The 18,867-nt window shown below is 40.2% G+C and overlaps 1 protein-coding gene across 2 annotated transcripts; it reads left to right on the top strand.

Annotated features, from left to right (window-relative positions):
- The first annotated feature begins 481 nt into the window (after nucleotides 1–481).
- DDX17 (DEAD-box helicase 17) lies at nucleotides 482–16,766 on the top strand. 2 transcript variants are annotated; one of them, XM_055394414.2, is made up of 13 exons: nucleotides 482–864; nucleotides 4,686–4,836; nucleotides 5,274–5,373; nucleotides 5,988–6,121; nucleotides 6,427–6,492; nucleotides 8,320–8,461; nucleotides 8,757–8,917; nucleotides 9,000–9,172; nucleotides 9,510–9,620; nucleotides 9,749–9,810; nucleotides 11,034–11,093; nucleotides 15,055–15,297; nucleotides 16,118–16,766. In XM_055394414.2, the coding sequence occupies exons 1-13, from the start codon at nucleotides 815–817 to the stop codon at nucleotides 16,621–16,623; spliced, it is 1,959 nt and encodes a 652-aa protein (XP_055250389.1). In that variant the 5' UTR covers nucleotides 482–814; the 3' UTR covers nucleotides 16,624–16,766. The 2 variants fall into 2 exon arrangements, with proteins under 2 accessions (XP_055250389.1, XP_055250390.1); XM_055394415.2 differs by having other exon boundaries at nucleotides 483–864; nucleotides 15,055–15,291.
- The last annotated feature ends 2,101 nt before the right edge of the window (nucleotides 16,767–18,867 follow it).

The raw sequence follows: 18,867 nt of genomic DNA, 5'->3' as shown, positions 1-18,867 counted from the left end.
CCAGAGGGCTGGCAAGACCGTCTAGGAGCGCCGGCCAGGGTCTCTGAAAACGGTGCTCGGATTTTAGTACCTAGGAACCCTGAAAGTTGACGCCTGCAATATGGAGGACGGTTATTGTCTCTGCAGAGCGATTTCTACGAGCAGGCCCTGATTCCGTCCCGCGTCGGAACCCGGCAAAATCCTCTATTCTCTAAACAGAATGCGTTACGCACACTGCGCATCTTCGCAATAGTGGGCCGGCTAACGACGCCAAGAATGTTACGTCGCTCTCCCCCTCCCCTCCCACCCCTAGTTCTGGTTCAGGAGGCGCGAGAACTCTACGCCCAATCCGTACTTTGTTTTTCTGCTACAGACCGCGAAGTGCGCCCGTCTCCGTAACTGACGTAAAACGCTTCCAAGAATACCCGTACTACTCGGCGAAACCCTCGGGCTATTCCGAGACGCTGTTTACGTATCGGCTCCGACGTACGTAGCGTTAAGCTGGAGCAGTCTCAGCGCCGGCCGCCATTTTGTGCAGTCGCTGGGAAGGAAGGAGACGCCTAAGCCGCGGCACTGCCGGCTTTGAGCGTAGCCAAACCTACCCACTGCTTTTATAACCCCGATTCTCTGTGTTTTGCTCCCGTCTCCGACGAGAGAGGCGGCGACGGTGGCGTCTGCGACGGGAGACAGCGCGTCGGAGCGAGAGAGCGCCGCGCCTGCCGCCGCCCCAACAGCGGAGGCGCCGCCGCCATCGGTCGTCACCAGACCGGAGCCGCAGGCCCTCCCGAGCCCGGCCATCCGTGCCCCGCTCCCAGATCTCTATCCGTTTGGGACCATGCGCGGAGGCGGCTTTGGGGACCGGGACCGGGATCGTGACCGTGGAGGGTAAGGGGGGAAGAGGAGAGGAAAGGCCTTGTGTGCGGGGAGGGGGGGCGGGGAGGAGGTTGCTTCCTGAGGAGACCGCAGCTTGCGGCCAAGCGCAGGACTGGGGAGCTGACTGCAGGCCTAGGAGCGAAGCTCCCGACTGGGAAGCGAGGCGGCCCGGGACTTAATAGCAGTTTAGTGCGCCGGCCTCTGGTGGGCCTGGGCGCCCGGGTCGCTGGCGGGGCGGTGGGGGGGGCGGCGGCTTGGCTTCGCCCCAGCCCCTGCTTGCGGATGGTCGTCGTGGCGCGGCGCGGCCGGGCCTCAGCCCCAGGCAGCAGGAGGGGGAGCTCTGGCCGCCGCCGACCCAGCCCGGCTTTCGAGCCCGGCGGATTTGAGCAAGTCATTTGATCTCTCCAGGGCTAGTGTTCATCCGTGAAACGCGGATGTTCTTGCTGAGAGAGAAGGATGAGGTCTCCGAGTTCACCCTGGGAAAGTCTTTTAACGGCAAATGGCTTCCGTATTTATGGAACTGGAAACATGGTTCGAAACTAGAGACGTTTAAGAAGAGGACTTGCAGATTTTAAAATATTTAAAAATTACGTTTAGTTGTACTTTAACCCGAAGGAAGCACGTTGGAATGCCAGCGACATTGGCTGGCATTATTTGCTGTCTAAAACGGTCGTTTGGCGGGAGGGAGGAGTTTTTTGTTTGTTTTAACGTTTCTGTCTTTATTCTTCTCTAATTGGCCTGAAGCATTAACCTCTTGGTCTAACTTGAAATTTTTTGATCTAGTAATGCCACGGTTACTGGGTTGGAAGTTAACAGGATTAAACGTGAAGTCCTCCCAGATACTGAGATTCAAATCTTAAGGTTCCTCTTAATCGAAAAAGTCGCTTAAAAAAAAGTTTTATCTATGGATAAAAATTTTGGGGACTCCACGTCTTGATATTTATAGGTTGTGTGTGTGTGACCTTGGGCAAGATCCTGAACCTTTGTGAGCAGATTTTCTCGTCTGAAGATGGAGATAGTAATTGCATTGGTCCCCGGAATTTGAGATAGTGTGTGTAATTAATTGTCTCTCCGTAGTAGGCATCCTGTTAAAGCTGTTTTCTCCAAACATTTTTGTCTTCTATGGTTCAAATACACGCAAAGAGTCGGTCAGGACTGAGCGACTGAACTGAACCAGACCTAATAGTCACACGCTCCTCAATTATTTTTGATTTACTGTGGCTCAGCTGGTAAACAATCCGCCTGCAGTGTGGGAGACTTGGGTTCGATCCCTGGCTTGGGAACGTCCCCTGGAGAAGGGAAAGGCTACACCCTCCAGTATTCTGGCCTGGAGAATTCCGTGCACTGTATAGTCCATGGGATCGCAAACGCAAAGAGCCGGAACACGACTGAGCGGCTTTGACTTACTAAATAAAAAGGATTATTTTGACTTATACTTTGTTCGGAAAGGAAATGCTTGATTTTAGCTTTAAATTCAGAAGACTATAAGTGGAATGTTTGCTTAGTGTTTCACAGTATAGCCAAATTTATAGTGAATTTCAATAAAATCACTTAGGAAAAAGAACTTAGTGTTTCCTTGTAAAGTGAAAATGACCCAGAATTCCTCTCAAGCTTTATACCCTACACTTACAGGCCTAGAAAAACCCTTGTGCGTGTACTTCGGTATCCATGTTTATAACAGTGTTGTTTATGACAGAATATTAGAAACAGCTCAAATGTTTGGATAAATTCGTCCCACAGAATACAGTACAGCAGCGAAAAAGAAAAACATATCATCAGCGTGTATGATTCACAAACATTAAGTAAAAATACAAGGTGTTGTAGAAGGATAATGTAAGTAAACTAACAGATAACAAGACCAGGATACAAGGGAATGGCTAAAATTCAAGGTACTCATTGGTATGATGGGGATTCTAAACTTGAATTAGCACATAGAAGCTACCAAAGTACTGATAATATTATTTCTTTACCATGGATGTTTTATATTTAACATATATATGCTTTAATAAGAAAAGGTTTATTATTTGAAAAGCAGAAAAAGTAAATTGCTGATCCATAATTAGTTTATCACGTATTGACTCTTATCAGATATTAAGAAAAGACTTAAGAAATAATGTTTCAAACAAAATGGCACTTTTGTAAGGTCTGACTCCACCTTTACTATGAAATTTCTTTTGTTTGAATTGCTGTTGTTTTGTTCTTAACTGTACAGAGCTGAAATGGATTATTTTGAAAGGGGAATGAGTGAGGTAGTGTATGTACATGTACAGTCCAAATGTGCATTGTACATGATTCTGCATGTTAATGTGTATATCTTCAAAACTGGCATTTATTGCAAATCTAAATTAAAATTAATACTCAAAAACCTCAATGAGCAGCATAGTATGCAAGGGGTTAGGATATGTGGACATTTAAATGATGATACAAATGTACTCAGGTTCTACAAGAGGAAAGGCTCTCTTGGATATTGTAGTCAACGTTATAAAGGTGGTAGAAAGCATATTTTTTAAGAATCTCATGTTTAAAATTACAGTATATCTTTAGAGAAGAATGATATGTCTTGGTAAAATAGCCAGGGCAGTAGGGGAAAAGGAAAAAGTTTGAAAAATAAGGGCTATCTTGAATAAGTCTTGGATGTTTTTTTCAAAAGTTCTGTTTTCTTTAGGTTGTTATTTTAAGGTCTGAGTAATATTGGAGTGCAGCAGCAGGGTTGAAATGGCATTTTTTTAGGAACCACATTTGTTGTTCAGTCACTAAATTGTGTCCAACTCTTTGCAACCCTGTGGACTGCAGCACACCAGGCTTCCCTGTCCTCACTATCTCCCAGAGTTTGCTCAAATTCGTGTCGGTTGAATCAGTGTTGCTGTCCAACCGTCTCATCCTTTCCCTCCCCTCACTCCTGCCTTGGATCTTTCCCAGCATTAGGGTCTTTTCTGAAGAACCACATAATTAGGCAGCCAATCTCTGAAAATTAGTCTTTGGTCATTTTTCTTTGCAAGACTGACAGTTTAAAGACTTGGCTGTATATTTGTATTTAGAGAAATATCTAGCTGGCTCTTTAAGCCAGGAAATTTTAAGAGCATTTTGAGTTCCAGGAAATTGATGTGCTTTAGAATGGTTAGTACATCTACTGCCTGTTGATTAGTAAACTAGTGGAACCACTTGCAAGATGGTGTTATGAGTGAGTTAGAGTAGAAAGGGAGAATTAAATTTGGTGTAGTGTTTTCAGGAGTGAGGAAATGGGATGAAAACATTGGATATTTGTACACCAGAACAATGTCCTGCACTTTAATAGGTTGAAATACAGAAATAAAGACCATCTTAGTCTTAGGATTCTTCTCAGGAAACATTTCAAGTTTGGCTAATGGCCATATTTGTATTCCAGTTGAATTGTCTATTGTGAAAGCAAGATAAAGCAAAAAGAATGATTTTTAAATTGTTTTAAAGACCTTATATAACTTTTTCTACCTGTCCACAGTTTTGACCTAATTTAAACTTAATGTCCTCACTTAGCTTCATTTCAGAATATTACATAAGAGTAGCAATTTCTGTTCATGTCAGTATCTCTAGCACCACTTAAAACAGTACCTGGTTTATAGTTGATACCCAGTAACTATTTGTTGCTGCTGCTGCTAAGTCACGTTAAATGAATACAATTACTGCCAATTTGTACTGTTTACTATGCCAGATACTGTTTTAAGTACTTTACACAAATATTTTTTGGAGGGGGCTGGTAGTATCTTAAGAGTTGGATCTTTTTGCATGTTTTTATGGCACTTGAGATATTTTGCTTTAAAAATACTAATAAACTGAAAATTTTGATGTTTTTCTAGATTTGGAGCAAGAGGTGGTGGTGGCCTTCCCCCAAAGAAATTTGGTAATCCTGGGGAGCGTCTACGTAAAAAGAAGTGGGATTTGAGTGAGCTCCCCAAGTTTGAGAAGAATTTTTATGTTGAACATCCAGAAGTGGCAAGACTGACTCCAGTAAGTTTGAGGGGTGGTATTTATTTACCTCTTCTTCACATACAGTAATGAACCAAGTAGATAAATTAGCCAAAGTTTACTCATACATATACAAAGTTTACGCTTGTATTTTTTATTCTGGTGTGGTGGCACTTTTCCTTTGGTTCTTGTTAGGAAAGCTGATACTCATAAGAGAAAGCACTTGTATCTCATATGTTGGTTATATTTCATCTTTCTGAATTAACTGTTTTCATGTGGAAAATGAAACTTACTACCTGCTTCATTGACTTAGAAAGTTGGGTGAAGTTGAACATACATGAAAAGCACTGTAAGAAGTGTTAAACATATTTTCCATTGTAATTGTGAATTTGATAATTGTTATTCTATATTGGAACATAAAGTTTTGCATGTTTAGAATAAACTAGTTACTGATTTGTCTTACTTTGTTTCTTAAATAGTATGAGGTTGATGAATTACGCCGAAAGAAAGAGATTACAGTGAGAGGGGGAGATGTTTGTCCTAAACCTGTGTTTGCCTTCCATCATGCTAACTTCCCACGTAAGTGCTTTCAGTCCCGTATATTAATTATTAATTAACTTGAATGTTCACTGTGGTCATAAGTTATTTAAAGGCTTTGACCTAGCTCGGGATTTTGTTAAAAAAGACAAATAGAAACCTTTCACAAAATGTCTTCAAGTTTTTTTTGGGGGGGTTGTCTTTTTTAATGCTCATGTATTCTCAATTTAGAACTTTTTTGGGTCTTTTGCAGGGTTTTTTTTTTTTTTTGGTTTTCATCTTTCCTTGGGGTCTTGCCACTATGTTTTAGAAAAATAGCAAAATAAAATTGCTTTCTACCTGGATAAAATTTGGATTAGATAAACAGTAGGTGGCTACTAGGTACCTATGCCTTGTACCTTAGATACTTTAGACCATAGTTTTCAAGTTTTCAAGAATAAGGGTAGATGGCTATGGCAGTAGCCTTCTTGAGAAGTAGTCAGCAGGTCAAAGAACTGAATTTCAGTAACTGAAGACACAGCTGCTACTTCTCTTGGAGAGATGTAAAACTGGGTAATTCTTGCCTTTGTTGAGCTTAACAAGTTTTTATAATTTCTTTTGGCTATAGGTTCACTTCTTAGTTTTACCTAAAAGCAATAATATCTGTTCTTGTACAGAATACGTAATGGATGTGTTGATGGATCAGCACTTTACAGAACCAACTCCGATTCAGTGCCAGGGATTTCCCTTGGCTCTTAGTGGCCGGGATATGGTGGGCATTGCTCAGACTGGCTCTGGGAAGACATTGGCGGTATGTACCCGCAAGGAAAGACTTTTCATATTGTGGTAACTTATTTTGGTGTTGTGAATATTACATATATTCTCAATGCTTAAAATTCTAATTCAGATAGTGGAAGTAATAGTTCAGCTTTTTTAGTTATCTGAAATATGTGGAAATATTTTATGTTCACATTTGCATTGCATATATGTGTAAGAGATGTGAATTCTGTTTTCCTTTTCCTAGTTACTTAGACATTATCAGTTATTGTGATAACTTAGAACAGTTAATATAATGGCTTAGTTTTGGTATAAGACTGTCCTTCTTTCATCCTCCAGTATTTGCTACCTGCAATTGTTCATATTAACCATCAGCCTTACTTGGAAAGAGGAGATGGCCCAATTGTAAGTGTGTTTCAGTTTGTTTATATTTCTAAAAATAACTACAGTTTATTATTATGTTTCAGGCACTGTACTTTACATGTGTTCTCAGATTTCATTCTCAACCCCACCTTCCATATCTGGAAGAAATATTGTCTTACTGCTAAATCTTAGGCACAAAGCAATTAAGTGACTTGCCCAGGGTCAGACAGTAATTAAATTGCAGAGCTCAAATTTTAATCAGTCTTACTTTTAACTACTGTGCCTGTTACCTTCATATGTAGGCATTTTCTGTGCATTAAATGCAGATGCACTGCTTAATTGCCCATTGATACTATGAGAGATACAAAGGTATAAAATGAGATTCTTGCTCTGTGGATATAAGTCAGGTTTGGAATATGTATTTTTTTGTGTTTAAGGAATGCTTTTGTAGATGTTTATAGAGCAGCACCATTTTCTGGTTTGATCATTTTCAGTTAATGCTATTTACTGTAAGATTTCAGTAGTGGTCTTCAAACATTTTGAATGTACTTTCTTAACATTTTTTTAATAAAGCCTGCACTCTATCCGGAGAAGGCAATGGCAAGCCACTCCAGTACTCTTGCCTAGAAAATCCCATGGATGGAGGAGCCTGGTAGGCTGCAGTCCGTGGGGTCGCTAAAGGTCGGACACGACTGAGCGACTTCACTTTCACTTTTCACTTTCACACATTGGAGAAGGAAATGGCAACCCACTCCAGTGTTCTTGCCTGGAGAATCCCAGGGACGGGGGAGCCTGGTGGGCTTCCGTCTATGGGGTCACACAGAGTCGGACATGACTGAAGTGACTTAGCAGCAGCAGCAGCAGCACTCACTATCAGAGAAGGCAATGGCAAGCCACTCCAGTACTCTTCCCTAGAAAATTGAATGGACAGAGGAGCCTGGTGGGCTGCAGTCCATGGGGTCGCTAATAGTCGGACACGGTTGAGCGACTTCACTTTCACTTTTCACTTTCACACATTGGAGAAGGAAATGGCAACCCACTCCAGTGTTCTTGCCTGGAGAATCCCAGGGACGGTGGAGCCTGGTAGGCTGCCATCTATGGGGTCTCACAGAGTTGGACACGACTGAAGCGACTTAGCAGGAGCACTCACTATATGTTTATAAATATGTACATTATACAGTATGTCTTAATGATTCACAACAAGAAGTAGTGCATTAACTTTTTATTACATAATATGTAATTATTTCATATGGCTAATGGAGTTAGCAATATTATCATTAACTAATGTCTAATGGATTGATTTACCAAGTGAGAGTTATTGTTACCAGCATATATGATTCCTGTTTCAAAATGTCTTAATTTTATGTGACCAACTTCTTGTCACATTGTGTATAAATCATCCTTGTTTTTGCCAGATTTGCCTGGCCAAGACCTTAAACTAGATGTCAGAAAAATGTCAGCTTTGCTCTTTTCTTGTTCTGATATTTAAGTAAAGTTTGGGACTTAACCTGGTTTTGTTAGAGGAATATTGTAGCTACTTACTCATTTTGTGAGTTGTTAAATCTAGGGAATACAGTCTATAAATCTACTTAGGTAGCACACGTTAATGAATCGTGTCAAAAGTCAACCATCATACTACATGGCAAATATTAGTTCTCAAATTGGATTGACCAAAAGATTCATTCAGGTTTTTCTGTAAGATGTTAGGGATATAATTTTTAGCCACATTACAGTGCAGTATCTTAAACCTGCTGCCTTCCCACACCTCCACCCCAGATTAGACAATAGAGTATTAAATAACCTTTTTGTTAACTTTTTTTTGTTCCCCTTAAAATTGGGGTGGTGTCTCAGATGATTTGTTTGTTTTAGTGTCTGGTTCTGGCTCCTACCAGAGAGCTTGCCCAGCAAGTACAGCAAGTGGCTGATGACTATGGCAAATGTTCCAGATTGAAGAGCACTTGCATCTATGGAGGTGCTCCTAAAGGTCCCCAGATTCGAGATTTGGAGAGAGGTAAGAAAAAAAGAGCATTTAAGAAATTGTAGTTTCATTTTACCAGGTTTTGTAAATGAAATTGAAGAGGAAAATAGTGGATTCTGGTTGGCTGGATGGGATCAGTATTTCAGTACTTGAGAAATTATCAAATACAGTTAAAATGCTATTTTAGGAAAGTTCAGTGTGGCTAGAGACTTAATGGGGTTTTTATACATAAATTATTGTTACCTCATGTTTTTTCCAGGTACTTGCTGAAGGTTGAACAGCATTTAAAGAATTTTTAGTTGAATAGCTCTTTGGTTTTGTTTTACAGGTGTTGAGATCTGTATAGCTACTCCTGGACGCCTGATAGATTTCCTGGAGTCGGGAAAGACAAATCTTCGCCGATGTACTTATCTTGTACTGGATGAAGCTGACAGAATGCTTGATATGGGCTTTGAACCCCAGATTCGTAAAATTGTTGACCAAATCAGGGTGTGTAAAGCTTATGTTTTTTTTATACCCTTTGCCTATAGTGGTACCTTAATCTAAAAGAAAGTCTTTCTTTTCCTGATAGCCTGATAGGCAGACATTAATGTGGAGTGCCACCTGGCCGAAAGAAGTAAGACAGCTGGCAGAGGATTTCCTTCGTGATTACACCCAGATCAACGTAGGCAATCTGGAGTTGAGTGCCAACCACAACATCCTCCAGATTGTGGATGTCTGCATGGAAAGTGAAAAAGACCACAAGTATGAGAGATTTCACTGTTTTGATAATGCTGATAAAACTTTTCCTCTAATAATCTTCTAAAATTAAAGTGTTATTCATAGAAGCCAGTATTTCCTAGCTTTGAACACATTAAAAGCATTGTTTTCCACCAATCCATTATGTTATCAGAGCATTGAGGTTAAAGGCAGAAATTCTGGATTCTTAAATTTGATCAGCTCTGATAATTCCCAGCTGTATTGAAAGTAATTTGAAAAGAAGATAATAAAACCTTGAAGGGTTGATACTGGAAACATAGCTTCTGCATAATGTATAAGGAGGTCTTCTCTAGATGACTTCATTGTTTCGTATTGTTTTCAGGTTAATCCAACTTATGGAGGAAATAATGGCTGAAAAGGAAAATAAAACCATAATATTTGTAGAGACGAAGAGACGCTGTGATGACCTCACTCGAAGGATGCGCAGAGATGGGTAAGTGCAGCACTGATGTAATTAATTTGCCTCGGATTTTATAATTCAGGAGGAATTTCTAAATTGGTACTGTTAATGTTGTATATTTCAATAATTCCTAATATGTACTTGTCTGTTTCTTCTGACAGTTGGCCAGCTATGTGTATCCATGGAGACAAGAGTCAACCAGAAAGAGATTGGGTACTTAATGGTGAGTTCAAAGCTAAGCATTGTCCTTACAGTGTATTTCAGGGATTGACAAACATTCTGTAAAGAGCCAAGTAGTAAATATTTTTGGCTTTGCAGATTTTATAGTGGTTTGTGTCATAACTGTTCAGCTGCTATTGCAGCACAAATACATTATGTAAAGAGAGCCTGGCTGTGTTCCAGCAAAACTTTATTGCAGAAATGAGCTTTGTGCCACATTTGATCCGTAGATCAGAGTTTGCCCAGCTCTGCTCTGGTTTTTTGAATATTGGGAGCATTTTTTGTCATCTCCACTGTACTTTTAATGTCAGTAATGCTGGGTCTTTATACTGCTTTTTCACCGCTTAAACCATTCTAATAAGTTCTTGCCTTTATAGATACGTACAGTGGCCTGGAAGCTCCTGGAAATTTTAATGGAGGCTTCATCATGTTAACTCAGTCTCCATCTCATCTCCTCTGAGGATTGAGAGTAGGGCTCAGAGTTCCAAACCTCTCCAGTCAAGGCTTGGTCTTTCTGGTGACCAACCTCTGTCCAGGAGCTCTTCTGGAACCCATCAAGTGTCATTTCATTAGAATAAGAGACCTCTTATCACCCAGGAAATTGAGGGATTTAGGAATTCTTTGTTCAGGTACCAGGGTCAAAGGCTTTTAAGTATTAGAATAAAAGATTCTCTTAGCATCTCTGTTTCACAAGGGTTTTAGGAGCTCAGTGCCAGGAACTGAAGGTAGAGACCTACAGATAAATGAATTCATATATATGAAATATATATATTTTATTTTTATATATATATTCTGTTTCACAGGGCAGAACTATCGTTTCCTCTTTCATTTCACGTCTTTTAAGCTTCCTCTCCCTTTCCCTATCCCTTCCCCTACCTCGACTTTTGGTTTTATTTGGGAGATTACTTGGCTGTCACAATTTTAAGAAAAGAAAAATTCTAACTCATTTAATTTTGTTACAAACTACCCCACCATTTTAATGTTACTTCATTGTTAGGTAACTTGAATCTATTGCTTCTTGGCTAACGGTGCATATAATATTTTCAAAAGAATTACTATTACCTTTAAATTTAAAAGAGCTTGGTATGTTCTGACACCATTACTTGAAATTTTAACATGGTAGAAAAGGCCAGAGAGTTGGGGATGTTTATTTGGTCACTTTTTAAGATATGTCACCTAGCTTTGATTTTATAACTTGGTTTTCATGGTATCATCCTTGTTTTGCAGAGTTCCGTTCTGGAAAGGCTCCCATTCTCATTGCCACAGATGTAGCCTCCCGTGGGCTAGGTTTGTATAGATAGGTGTCTCTGTCAATGGTATATCTATCTTTTGGTTTAAAGATTTGCTTGTCATTTCACATTAAATGAGTTGCATATACATGTGTTTAGATAAATATTTAAAAGAGAAGAATTACATACAAAGTACGCAATTTTCCCCCATCCCCCACATTTTTTCTTTTTTAACCTTGGTGGGTTTTTTGTTTGTTTTTTATTTTCTTTTTATTTTCAAAGTCTCTTCCTGCTCCTAACAAACAGGCTTTGGTCTGCAGCAAGGCCTAGGCATGACTATTTAAACAGTTGGAGGGAGAAGAGACATTCAGTTGAACAGCTCAACTTCTTCCTGGTTTTATTCTATTTTCTGGGTGAATAGAATGAGCCTGATTGAACCTAGCTATTAGAAGCTAGTTTCTTCAGTTACTTTTTCCCCCCTCTACGAATATATCTGTGGTGGAGGTACAATTCCATGAATGCTAATATATTCTTGGGATTTAGTAAGTCTATAAATATGATACCTTTAAGCAATTAAATCTGCTTTGCCCAATTTAATTTACTGAAGTAAAATTATCATGAGCACTCAGTTATCCCCTCTTCCCACCCATATTCATATCATTGATGTGCTGTCTTCCAATTTAAGATCTTAATCTGAAGCTGATGTTCTGGAGCTTAAACCCATTATGATTTTATGCAGAGATATTTTGTGGTACTTTAGCCCATTCTGAGAAAAATAGGTGTAATTCAAAACTTAATTTTAAAAAATGACAAGAGTATTTCTATTACAAAGATATTTCTAAATTATTGACATATTTCTTGCTGAGTAAGGCGAGAAGCAACCATATTCCCCGTGATACTCAACATAAAGAAAGCAAGTGTTTGAACTGGATTACAAAAGTAATGAAGGCTTTTTATACATTGCACTCATGTATTCCCTCCTTCAGAGGTGGTGACTTGCAGCCATGACTGAAAAATTGTCTCTACCCTCTGAGGTCATGTCTGGATCTGTGCGGTTAGAACTTGGGCCTGTTGGGAGAAGAGGCTGAAGCCTGAAAGCAGTTTATATAAAAGCTTTCAGTGATGGTGGTTTTTAAACAGGCTTGCTATGTGCTGGTAGCTTCTTTGTGCATCTTGCCTAGACAATTTAAAATATTTGTTCCATGTCCCCCTGCATTTCTAAACCAAATCAATTGGCTGCCATTAGAATAACTTAGACTCTTCATCCCACCCCCACTCATCCAAGAGAGGGGAGAGGGAACGTATCTGAGTCTGTTTCTTGTTACTCAACATCAGTGCTTGTTTTGGGCCCCTTTGTTTGCTGCCTTGTAAAAATCAAAAGGAAAGGGGAAACCCACCAAAATGGCAGAATGCTGACCAAGGTCCTACAAGATCCTGGAAAGTGAAGGCTTCTACCTCATAGACAGGGGTGCAATTTTCAGCTGAGTCACCAGGCCTTTTTTCACTTCCTGTCGAGCGATGGCCTCTTAAATATTCCCTTCAGGTAAGTTCTCTGATTCCCAAAGCTTTATAATAGTCGTCCTCAGGAAATAATAGTCATCCTATTTATTCCCCTTCCATTGGGATATTTTTAATTTTTCCTTTTTTTTTTTTTGTTTAAACTGCACACTGTTAAGCTAAAAGTATTGAATTTATTTTGTTTTGTTTTTTAACAGAAGCTTTGATAGCAGCTGCAGATCACTCAGTACATGGCCGAGGCAAATCTACATTGGCCGGAAGCAGCTCTAGATGAGCCTATTGGCTAGTCTCAGTTCCTCCCAATTAGTGATTGGAGATTCAGGCCATGTCATAGGGCTTGTCAGACAAAAAGTTCTTACCCTAGGCAGCTGGCTAAAACATTAACTTTTTGATTTCTTACTCTGCAACAGCATCTTCTCTAAAGCCATCAAGGTAATATTGTGACAGTACACAAATAACATCAGGGCAGGCTAGACTGGAGAAAACCAAGTCTGCACTTGCTCTTACATGCCCTTAGCCTGCTATATGTGTGCACATACAAGACGCCTTTCTAGTATGAAGACCTTGCACCATGTCTGCCCCCCCCCCCGCCCCCCATTGAACCTCTCCAAAAATACTCTCAAGTGTTAGTACCTGAACTGTTGACTCCAGTCCCCAGTGCTTTCTAGTAGGAAAGCACAAATCTGCATCCAGCGCAGTAATTCAGCCTGCTCTGCTGCCTGTGGTCATACACAATGAGACTGACTAAGGAGCATTCTAGCTCTGAAGATGCGATCGTGGAGCATAATTCCCCACTTCCCCCATCTCACATCCATCCTGGCCCTGTAAATTTCTGTTTTCCTTTTGTTACTTCATCAACCCTAGCCGGAGACTCACGCTGCCCCCTGTGATAACTGCCTTCTCGTCTTTCTGGTGTGATTTCAGGACTTTAAGGGTCAGTAAAGACTGAGGAGCCTTTATTGTAATAAGAAACAGACATAATGCCCCTTTCTTCACAGGCCCTTTAACAACAGCTGAATTTTTTTTTTTTTTAATCATCTCCCCTTTCCCCTGAAATTAATCCAGTCTGGGCAATAGATGCAGTCTGACCCTTTGGATGTAACTTATATTTTTTTATTAATTATTTTTTTCTACAATCACCCCAATTATCCTTGGGGGAGGCGTTGGAGGACCTGAAATTTTTACCCGAACCCAGGTTCTCCGGCGCTTGGCAACCAAATGGGGCTACAGAGAAGCATCTAAGCCAGTTCACAGAGCGAGCGTGTGTGGGGACTTCTCACTGCCACGGACCCTTGATGCATGCTCCCCGCGCTCCAGTGGTCCCGTGTCAGAAGGCGGAGTTTTCGAAAGGAGGCCGCCAAAAATAAAAGGCAAAGAGACGGGATCGGCTGCAGCGGTTTCCCAAAGGAGGAGGGAGTGTGCATCGGTCTGGTAACAAACAGAGAATGTTTTTTAATTATTTATATCACAAAAATCTGTGTTTTATCTAGGATATTTTCTGAATATTCTTTGTAAAATGCAGATTTTTTTCCACAAAACATTAGGATACTTTGTTATATTCTTAAATTTGTTTGTTTAAGTAGGTAAAAATATACATTTAGTTGGAAGCATTACACTAACATTTACATACTTAAAGCTTTAGGAGGTTGTTCAATTCCCAGCAGTGGACAGAACATTAAACTTGTGTCTCAAGGTTTCATGATGTTTTCCCACACTCTTTGGCTATTTAATTTTCCAGGTTATGTAGATAATCTTTGATAATTGAAGTAAGGACTGAGTTGAAGTAACCTTGAGTTGAGAAAAAAAACTCATTTGGCAGAGCTGGGCTTGGTAGTACAGTGAAATTTTAGTGTAATGTCCTCTTGTGGTAATTGAAAGAAGAAAGATAATTTGGATGTTTCTGCAAAGGAAAATAAGTACTTAACTTTGGCTCTGATCAGTTTTGTCTTTTTTTAATATAAGCAAAAATTTCTTAATCTAAATATCTTAAGTCTCCATGTAAATGTAATAAAGTATATGAAGTTTTTGTTTTTTTGTTTTTTGTTTTCATTTTGCTCTGTGACTGGTTTAAAGGTAAGTTTGTTATATTACTGGTAGATTTTGCCAGGCTCTCCCAACAGAGTAGAAGTGATTTTGCCTTGTAGCTTAATGGTGGTATCACCTTAAACATTCCAGTTTTGAAAAAGATGGAACTGGAATTTGATACAACTCCTGTCAGTATGTTAGTTAAAATATGAAAGAGGCAGGAGTTTGAATGGTTGAATGGGATTCCCTTAGGATTTTACAGCTGATGCTTTGTCTGCATGTCCCAAGCATCATTAATCCTCTTTTACTCTGTTGGGATGAGTCTTTTTTGTTCCTGTTCAGAGTGGTTACTAATTTAGTCTTCTCTCCTCTTGCTGTCATCTGCATTCGTGCTTCCCACCTGTTGTTGGCATGTCCTTTACCTTCTCTTTCCCTGCCACATCAACCTGCACACTGACTCATCGTTGGCTTTGAAGATGTGGAAGATGTCAAGTTTGTGATCAACTATGACTATCCAAACAGCTCAGAGGATTATGTGCACCGTATTGGCCGAACAGCCCGTAGCACCAACAAGGGCACTGCCTACACCTTCTTTACCCCAGGGAACCTAAAGCAGGCCCGAGAGTTGATCAAAGTGCTAGAAGAGGCTAATCAGGCTATCAATCCAAAATTGATGCAGCTGGTGGACCACAGAGGAGGCGGCGGAGGAGGGGGTAAGGGTAAGTCCTGGAGTTTTCCAGGTACTGCCAAGGTATCTTTGTGTGTGTTCATTGTGCCTTGTTTGTTGTTAATGCAGTGAAGGTTAATGTTACATTGCTTAATAATTGTTCACAATCTCTTTTGAGTAAGACAGTAAGAGGTCTGAGTGACTGTCATAGTCTTAGGTAGTATGTTAAGCTTTGAGTTTTCCATATGGAGAAATCAGTAATGTTATATAGGCATAGTTACTGGATCTGAATTGGACAGTTGTGAAATATATTAGCTAGGATCTGTGTGTTTCATGCCCTTTCCCTTAGCTTATTATATGTTGAAGGTCTACATCAAGATTCCCTTAGAAGTTTTTAAAAGTACAGACTTTTTTTTTAAGTGGGCTTGGAATTGAACTAGGAACCTGAACTTTTCAAAACCCTAAAGCTTGAGAGATTACTCTGATGCAATTAAGGTCTGGAAAGTAACATTTGAGAACCAGTGTGCACTAGTAGAGGATTCCTTTGTGGTCATAGGAACCTAGCTGCTTGGGGGTTTTTTGTTTTTAAATCATCTTTACCATTTTTCGTACGTTTTTAAGAGTGATTCTTGGTGATCCTCCCCCAAAAAGGCAAAAGATGAAAAGTTGAATATCCCTTAATGTTTACCATTCCTTGAAGGTGTCTTCTTAAAGAATCAAATTATGAGTATATTTTTAAAGTAGTGATTTGGAAGCTGACTTAGCTAAAGATCAAGAAAGAATATTGAATACTTTCGTATCTAGTAACAGTTTTACATGTGGTTATGTTTGGATCATATATCTGGCGTTGAAAATTCTTGTGTCTTCATTAGGCGGCCGTTCTCGATACCGGACCACATCTTCAGCCAACAATCCCAATTTGATGTATCAGGATGAGTGTGACCGGAGGCTTCGAGGGGTCAAAGATGGTGGCCGGAGAGACTCTGCAAGCTATCGGGATCGTGGTGAAACCGATAGAGCTGGTTATGCTAACGGCAGTGGCTATGGAAGTCCAAATTCTGCCTTTGGAGCACAAGCAGGCCAATACACCTATGGTCAAGGCACCTATGGGGCAGCTGCTTATGGCACCAGTGGTTACACAGCCCAAGAATATGGCGCTGGCACTTACGGGGCCAGTAGCACCACCTCAACTGGGAGAAGTTCACAGAGCTCTAGCCAGCAGTTTAGTGGGATAGGCCGGTCTGGGCAGCAGCCACAGCCACTGATGTCACAGCAGTTTGCACAACCTCCAGGAGCTACTAATATGATAGGTTACATGGGGCAGACTGCCTACCAATACCCCCCTCCTCCTCCTCCCCCTCCTCCTTCACGTAAATGAAGCCACTCAAGTGGCAGTGACTTGTGCAGACTTAACTACGTTTAAAAGAACGCTGTCTTTTCCTTTTTTTCTCTTCCTTTTTTCTTTCTCTTTTATAATTTTTTTCGCAACCATTGTGATTTGTCTTTCATGCAGATTAGTTAGGATTCACTGCCAGGTTTCTGCCTGCCAAAATGATCCAGTCTGTAATAACAGATTTTGTAAAAGTATATATATGTATGTATAGCCGACTGGAAGAGATTTTCCCCCAAACTTCTTGCATGTTGAGGGTATTTGAGCTATTTTTCATCTTAAAAGTAAGGTATTAGGCCCTTTTGTGGGAGCCCTTTTTTTTTTTTTGTCCTGAGTTTGGGTGGGGGGTGGAGGGTTGAACTCTGCAGAAGATGGTGCCTGTGCTTTAAATTGCTCTCGTACTGGGATAGAAAACCAAGAGGGAGTTCCCTACATATTTTCTGGGTTTTTTTTCTTTTTCTTTTTCTTTGATCTTTTTCGAGCTGGAACAGGGTTCCTTAGGCCTGATGAGTTTTTAAGACAGTGCTTTGCCATTGTCATTTTGGCTGATTGCTTAAGTGCATTTGATAGTTTAAAAAAAAATCCTAATTGGCTTTGTCTCCTTTACATTCTGCCTTCCCCCTTCCCAAGTACTGAAACAACTTTCTAATTGTCAGGTTAGAAATTAAATTGTTGAGATAAGAGTTTTTTTAAGTGTATCTTTAAAAACCCAAATGTTATTGCAATGGTTAAATGTAGTGTCTCAGCATCTGGGTGGAAGCTGCCTGTTCTTCTTCCCCATGACCAGGGACCATCTGAAATACATCTTCCTAACTAGACAGCTGCTGTGAGCAGAATGAACATAAATGCTCACTGGAAATTTATTAACCAGTTAAACATGCATTCACCTCCAGTATAAGAACTATGTTTAATTATAAACAGTATAGTCAGTGGGCAAATTTTCTTTTTAAACTCGGTATTTGTAGAACTAGAGTAACAGCAACTCTTTACTGGCTACTCAGCCCTTTTGGCCAAGTTATCTTGAAGGGTCTAAAGGGTTTATTGAGAATTATTATTGTCTTCATACTGTGTTCTCTTCAGTGCTTTGTAACAGCTTTTGGATGCACATTTTCTTTAGCATCCTTTTGCACTCAGCTTTTTACAGGTAGGTAGTGCTTAAGAAAAGTTACAGAGGACTTAAAGCCCAAGTCCTTTTACTTTTCCTCCACCTGAAAGGTAGGTGAGATAGTCCCTTTTGTAGTAATACCAACTGTTATACTGAGACTTCCTAGAGCAGATGGGCCTGGAAAGAAATATCTGCTCTTATATTCACTGTAGAGGACAAGGAGATCAGACAGCCTCAGAAATCTCTTCATATCCAGTGTGGGACTGTTAATTTTTTATTGGTGTTATCAGTATTGTTGATGGTGTAGTTAAAGGGGGAAGGCTTCATTGCATTCTTTGGCTTAGGCCTGAGAGTGCTTTCTGGTTTTTAAGATCAAAATATCTAAATGTTTGAGGTCTTTGTTTTCCTCTTAAAATTCTTCAGGGAGAGAGAAGGGATTGTTTCTGAGGGGTACTGAAAAGTGTGGTTGAATGTGCAACATACAGGTAGGTTGTCAGCATAAGCTGAAATATATGCATGTGAGAACTTGACATCTTTTTCCCCTGCTTTCTTCTTTCCTAACTTCTCTTTTTCCTCATCGAAATTGAGGCTGAGGGAGGGTGGTAGGCACAGGAGAAACACAGCAACACTTCTGTGCTTTCAAACCAAAGTGTCTCCCCACGAGAGAAGTGTGTCTCAGCACTGATGAGTTCATTGTAGACATTTTTTTAATACACCAAAATCTGATTTTAACACAAAGGTGCCACCACGGGGGTGTCCTCTCTTGTAAGTCTGAAAGCATCCCTTTGTGAGAAAGGTCTTGGGGCAAACAAGCAGTAAGTATTTGGTCTGCTTGCTTCCCTTTTTCCACCAGGGATTGTTATGATAAAGTCAAAATAACAGCATATCCTGAAACTCAAAAGCTGTCGTGGCCTGAGCACAGCTAAAATATTAGTATTACTGAGTTTTTCCTATGTAGTTCCAGGGTGAAGTCTTCTGCCTTTGCCACTCATGATTCAGGTTCTGCCTTTGCTTCAGAACATGAGCAGAGTTCTCATTTGATGCTAATAATTGCAGTCATGACTGAAACTCATCTGGGGGAAGGAGTTCTATTATTAAGCTGTGGGGCTGCTTCTCCCCATTGCTCC

The sequence above is a fragment of the Moschus berezovskii genome, chromosome 6, assembly GCF_049115385.1.
Source record: "Moschus berezovskii isolate FMDL1 chromosome 6, NW_MosBer_1.0, whole genome shotgun sequence".
Classification (NCBI taxonomy): Eukaryota; Metazoa; Chordata; class Mammalia; order Artiodactyla; family Moschidae; genus Moschus; species Moschus berezovskii.
This window is presented reverse-complemented; position numbering and strand designations above follow the sequence as displayed.